Source organism: Mastacembelus armatus, chromosome 22, assembly GCF_900324485.2.
Source record: "Mastacembelus armatus chromosome 22, fMasArm1.2, whole genome shotgun sequence".
NCBI classification, from domain to species: Eukaryota; Metazoa; Chordata; class Actinopteri; order Synbranchiformes; family Mastacembelidae; genus Mastacembelus; species Mastacembelus armatus.
In genome coordinates, this window is record NC_046654.1 from 2,221,258 (window position 1) to 2,227,966 (window position 6,709).

At 46.4% G+C, this 6,709-nt stretch overlaps 1 protein-coding gene across 1 annotated transcript; it reads right to left on the bottom strand.

The window, feature by feature from the left end:
• Positions 1-556: 556 nt before the first annotated feature.
• Positions 557-6,501, bottom strand: ky (kyphoscoliosis peptidase). The gene is made up of 7 exons (XM_026298504.2): positions 6,355-6,501; positions 4,894-5,492; positions 4,214-4,328; positions 4,001-4,118; positions 3,042-3,233; positions 2,592-2,782; positions 557-2,380 (listed from the first exon to the last, which is right to left on the bottom strand). The coding sequence occupies exons 2-7, from the start codon at positions 5,470-5,472 to the stop codon at positions 1,053-1,055; spliced, it is 2,523 nt and encodes an 840-aa protein (XP_026154289.1). The 5' UTR covers positions 5,473-5,492; positions 6,355-6,501; the 3' UTR covers positions 557-1,052.
• Between the last annotated feature and the right edge of the window lie 208 nt (positions 6,502-6,709).

Genomic DNA, 6,709 nt, shown 5'->3' on the forward strand with positions numbered 1-6,709 from the left:
TGTGTGTATGTGTGCTTAAAAGCAAGGAAGATAGAGTGTGTGTGTGTCCTTGTATTGTTGCCAGGCAGACACAGTCCTCCACATGGCTAACCTCTGACATCAGCGTTTCCTCGCTGCTCTCCTGCCACCACTGTGCTGCCAGTTTCTCCCCAGCGACTCAAGGCGAGACCCCCCCACCCACCCAGATACACTTAACCCACTTAAAACACACTCTCCCATATCGCTTCCACAATTTAAGAGACTTTTTCTCCTCCCCACCCCTCTATTGTTGTATTTTTACTGAGGCAGTGAGCTCAGGCTATTTGTGGGCTATTGTGACAGCCGCATGTAAACACTCATCACTCTGACTGGTCTCTGCCAAAGCCTGATGAGTGGGCCCAGGTCACGGCAACAATAGTTGGTGGGATTGCTGTGCTCCCCAGGTTCAGCGTACTTTTCTGGCACCCATCTCCTACTTAGGTTAATATCAGATAAGCCATAACAACATTTTACATTTTAGTCATACTTGAAGATTGTTAATGGTCTCTGTTGTAATTTGACTGATGAAAAAACTGGATTTAGATGTTTTCACTGTGTTTTTATTGCATGCCTTTTGACAACCATCATTTCATATTTTCAAACCGACTTCTCACAACATTATAATAACACACTAATGCACTCCTGATCATTAAGACAGCGTGACTGAGCACCACCATCTTGAAAGGGTTTTTCATTCTGGATCAAATGATAGCTTTAAAAAAAAAAATCCCCCAAAAAGTAAGTTCATTGTTGTGTTTGCATCACTCACTGCTACAAAATTAGCACATTCACAGGAACATATTTCAGACTGAATGTTCATACATACTGGATTATGACTGGCAGTAACCTGACTCCATCTGTATCATATTGACATTGATCATAGTAACCTGAAGGATTGTTGCTCACAGTTTGAATTATTTGCAAATATTTTCAGCCTGAGGCTGATTTGCCTTAGTCCATGTCAGTAACCTTATTAGGCAGGTAGCAGGTTCATTCAGCGAAGTATCATCTGGTCTTCGCCAGCCCTTTCGATTTCACATCTCTGTCTCCAACTGCTTAATGTCGAAGGTCATCAGAACAGCCATGTCACTGGACTCCCCTGTGGAGGCAGCCAGTTTCAGTTGTTTCAGACCATTACCACTGAAAACCTCGCCTTCCCAGACTCTGCTCTTGTTTAGTTTCAGGTCAGTTCGTGTCTCTCCCACCACAGTCACTCTATGGGCTCCAGGGACCCTCACCCTGAAGCGGACCCAGGAGAGGGGCTCCAGCAGGCCGACGCGAGGCTCAAAGAGCACGCAGCCTTTCCTCCAGGCCGAGTAGACACTGGGGAACGGAGGCCCCGGCTGTTTGCAGCTGTTTCTCAGAACAAAGTCACACATGGGGTTGAAGTTTCCACCAGGGGCGGTCCTAGCATACAGGCCCAGTCGATACACCCCAGCAGCAGGCAGGCTGACACTCACTGTCACCTTAGTGTCTGTGTATGTGCAGAACAGGTGGCGCGAAAGTGGAACAGCTTGTGGTTCGTTCTCTTCTCTACTGAGCACAGTGTGAAGCTCAAGGTCCTGCTGATTATGGAAGGTGATGTTACACTTGCCTTGATGTGTGCCCAGCAGTGCTGAAGTATGGCTGAATTTGGACAGTCCTGCCTCTGATGTTCGGGTCCCCGGCCCGCACACCGAGCTCAGGTTAGGAGGGAAGAGCTCGTCCGGTTCGACCACCTTTCCTTTACAGTGCAACAGGAAGTTTGCAGCGTTCTGGAACTTGGCCTCTGTTTTCTCATAGTCCCGCACAAATACCGAGAGCCGGTAGAAGCCACGCAGCGGGCACAGGGCATGGCAGGTCAGCACGTCTGGTTGAATCTGTGTAGCAAGGCACCGCTTGGCTACAGTAGCTTCCAGCTCTGGGTGGACCAGTTCGCACAGCACCATCAGAGGCCTAGAAGTTTTCAGCACCAACTCAAAGACACCAGCTTGCACCTCAGCAGCCTCACTGCCCTGGCTGCTTCCTGCAATGCCCAGAGATCCCGCAATAGGCTGCAAGCCCCAAGACAAGAAGGGGTTCTCTGGGATCTCCTCCATGGCCCGGGGCACTGGACACTCAACTGTGAAGGAGCAGACCCAGATCAGAGGCGTAGTGGCCGTTTCAGGTCTGGCAAACACCTTCACATCGTATATGCCACTTGCAGGAGGCAGGAGCTGCAGCTTCATGCTCCGATGGGAGACTGTTAGGAGGCCAAAGGAGGAGTTGATAGACTCTTTCTGCTCTGAAACTCCACAGTGGAGGAGGTCCTGGTGCTGTGTAATCTCATAGGTAAAGGTGGTAGGCTTGGAGAAGCCAAGGGACACATTTGCCTCGCCATCATCTACGGAAAAAATCAAAAGGAGATTTTTAAGATGGTTTTTTAACTTTTTACTGAAAAGATGATTGAAAATGGAATGTCAAATATTCTAACCTTGAATCGACTAAAAGAAATAACAAGCACCTTATCATAAGTTCTTATTTTCAAAAAATGTTAGAACTTGAGAATCAGTCCATCTGGACCACCTTGCGTAACAACACAACTCAGTGCAGACCTGTGACAATATGAAAGTGATGAGGCTGAATCAGCCTGAGGCCCATGGTGAAGAAGGCTGAGGTCTTGAAGACCCTCCTCTCAAACTCCTCCACAGGGATGGGTGTGTCCAGGAGCTGCCACTTCTCCTCATCGGGGAAGTGTGAGTCTATAAACTCCTCTGGATCCGTCAGGAAATAGAAATCATCAAACCTTGGAGGCAACAGATGGAGACAGCAGACTCATTCGAGGCTAAACCTGCAGCTGGTTTTGGGCGTATGAAAATAAACAAAAAAGCAAAGTGGCAAACTTACCAGCATTGCAGATATGCTTTTAAGGAATTTGCAGTGCTCAAAAGATTAGAATGGAGTTTGGTTTAAAATTGGACTTACAGGTATTTTGCAGAACTAAATCTAAAACTGAACGGTGTGCATGGTGGGATCATGCTTTAACACCTCTTCACTTTTCAAACCTTTTGACGAAGCATTTATATTCCATATCTACTCGTCCTGCTCCCCAACAGGCGTCCAATAGGAACCACTGTCCCCCCAGAAGCACGGCGTTCCACAGGTGATCCGATTTCACATTCTTGAGGCTCTGGCCCTGACGGTACCCGATGCCCTTACTGTGGCCAGGCACTTCTTGGCACTCGATGCCCACGTCTCTGTAAACACAAACCAAACAGAGCATGTTCACTGGCTTTTGTTTTATATCCTCCAACCTTTAACTCAGGTTCAAAGCTGTTTATGCTGTAGGTCTTAAATGCCAAAGACTAAGTGCACGTTATTTATACTAATAATATACCTTGGACTCAGGCGGGACCATGGATGCAGAATGAAGTACAATACTGAATAAACAGATGGAAGAATTGGAATAGACAGAGTGTTTGAGGGTACACAGATATGTAGATAAAAGAAAAATCTTCTTCAGTATGTAACCATCGTATGTGAGGCTGTATACAGTCAGTTCATGTGACTTTATCTCTCACTGGTCTCTTGGAAAACTGATAAAGGAATAGTAGAGTATGTGCTTGTAGCGATGAACACATACCCTAAATGCCAAACTTATAATTAATAAAAGCCAACTCTGCAGTTCACAGCCTTTCAGCGTCTCTAAGCTCCTGGTTTTGGTTTTCACAAACTTGACTCTCTCAAACCTCATTTCTGCTGCAGCTGTTGTTCCCAGGAAAAAACCCCAAATAGCTGCTAAACATATTGGAGCATTTAAAACCTAAAAAGCTGGGTGTTTCCCTGCTGGTTGGACACCTAGCTAGTGCTAAACGTTCTCTTAGATTTGTAAATATATCTCTGTGCCCAGTGGCCAATCACCAATTTATGGTGATGTTGGAAAGTGGTACCAAAACTGTAAAGTGTAATGTGAGTCATTATATGTGACCATAGTCTGATATAGACATTGAGATTTTGCATTTACCTGCACATCTCAGTGCAGAGGTTGGAGTAGCCACAGCACACACCCCGACCAGCTGCTATCACCTCCTCTGCAGAACTCAGCTTCTCTGAGTGGCCGAGGAACCCACTGACATCATACTCTGTAGAGAAAGCATTGATTTAGACGACACTGTGAAGGTCTAATGGTATATTCCAGTTTGCTGGTAGGTCTGCATGTGTAGTTCAGTTAGCTCACCAATGTTGTGGCACAGCCAGACCCAGATGGCACGAAGCCTCTCCAGCTCATTTCTGGCTCCTTGTGTGATGCTCTGAGCTATTGTCTTCACGTCATACACACATTTTTGCCTCAGCTGCAACACACAACCATAACACAGGTATTCACTTTCAATTACAACGGACGTGTAGAAATAATGAACTGAGGTCTTCTTGTTTTTACAGTCAACCAGCATCATCATGAAAGCCAGTACCACTGTTATGTTTTTTTCTCCATCATCTTACAGCATTGTGGTATCTGCCAGGATCTCTCAGTGTGATTCACTGCATCGAACAGGCCGGGTTACTTTCCACGCTCAAGGATGTGAGAGCTGTGTTTGTTATGGTTTTATTGCAGTAGATCAGTAGATGTTATCATTCCTCAATGCTTTTCTGCCAGAGCTCAGGAACACACAGACCCATCTCTGTTGTGGCTGTGTGTGGTTTGGCTGTTTTGCAGGTGTCCTTATTTGTAACGCGGTTGGTTGTTTTAACTTCTCTGCATTAACATGTAGTGTTGATAAAGTGTTGGAGTGTCTGGTTGGTAGTTATGTGTAGCTTAACCAGTCTTTGAACTAATTACACATGAATCTGAATTTTCAATAGTTAAAGTGAATTTGTTTTCCTGTTTGGTAGTAGCGTGTATCGTATGGGCACTCTCACCTCTGCTCCGACCCTGATGACATGTGAGTCCACCCTAATGAAGACCTCAGGCCTGGTGAAAAGGTCCTTTCGACGCCTCCTCTGCCCTTTTACTGCAGTGTACGGTGTCTCCTTTTGTCCCAGGGGGGCTTTTGCTTTCAGGTGTCTCTGTTCCTCAGCCTCCTTCCTCACCGCGCTCTTCTTCACCACCGTGATGGTCCTGGCTGCACTCTCCGATGACAGCTGTCTCTTCGCCATGGGGCGCTGATCTTCACACTCAGCTGTCAGTTTCTCAGACACGTCCTGGCTGGAGAGTACAGCACTCTGGGAAGCTTTAGCACAGACCAGGACTCTGCCAGCTGCTGGGTCTCCCCCAGCAAGAGGCTTTGGATTCCTCTGGGCCTGGTTCTCATTGTGCACCAGTGCTCCTATAACTGCAACAGAGCTTGGTTTGCTTAAGATTGACTTCTCCTGGAAGTCACGAAGCTCCAGGGCCTCCACCTGTGTACATCCCTTCTGGGTCACCTCATCTTGCTGAGGAAGGCGTGCAGCACAGGAGAAGGGGAAGGAGAACTTCTTAATGGCAACTTCAGCTGACATTATGCAGGAATCATGGCGTCCTAACCAGAGAGAAGGCAGATACTTTTCAAAAGACAGCAGCCACTTTTTGAGCTATTTTTATTTTAGTCCTGTGAGCAGGTAAGGCTTCAGTGCTTTGTTCCACAGCTCACAGTGAGACACATGGCTGCTGTGGGAACCCTTCACCACAGATTCATAGCACATTCTGGACGAGACAGTGATGAATTGGCAATTATATTATTTTTGTTCATGACCATAAATGAGCACGAAGGTTGGAATCATTAGTCACTGTCACAGCTAACACAGAAAAGCAAAGCCTTCACGAGGTTTGTATGACCTTATATCTGCCTGTTGGTGAAGAATCTGCTGCTCAGTGGTTGCGGTCAACATAGCTGAAAATGAGCTGACAACAGATGTGAACATATTTTGACTGAATCTCAGTAATCTGTTGACTTCTGCTTATGAAGGGACAGCAGGCTGGCACAGCGGAGACGCTGATCGTCCTTCAGCCAGATGACCCAGACTGAAGCCCGGCTCCAGTGTCCTTCAGCAGGTCACTGAGTTCGACATGTATCGGCTCTGTGGGCACGGTGCTGCAGCTCACCCTCACCTCTGATCTTCCTGGAGTGTGACTAAAGTGAAGGTCCCAAAAGCTATTGAAAGGTGTTACCCCTCATGTTGGATTAAATCCACACCCATAGAGATAACACAAAAACACATCATCTCTTCTTCAAGTATAGAACCTATTTCCTTTAAAAAAAAGCAAAATGACTGTACCACTGATAATCCACTCCTCGCTGATTTATGTCAGGTTTCCATTCACAAACTAGATGGTGTGTAAACCCAGTCCAGGGAGGTTTAATCTTAGCTACAGCTCTAAGAGTCACTGAGGCTTTTACTTACCCTGAGAGGATTTAAAATGGTTGCTGGAGGTTTGCTGGAGTTGTCAGGCAGAGATGTTTCCACAGTTTGTACTCAGTGGTCCCCACTTACAGGGGCAGGCTTATATACTCTCCCTGTGGCCTGCCAGGACAGGACTCAGAATAACAGGACTAAAAATACTACAAAGCAGCTAAGACCAGCCAATAGAGTAAGGTCCAAGAGGAGTGTGACGTCCGTGTGTGTGTGTGTGGGGGGGGGGGGACTTACTGATGTATTATCTGATATAGAGTAAGTGCAGTATATTCTGTACATGCACAGTGCTTACACATATTTATATACTGTGAATGTGTGTGTTTGTATGGTTTTGGTAGGCAGG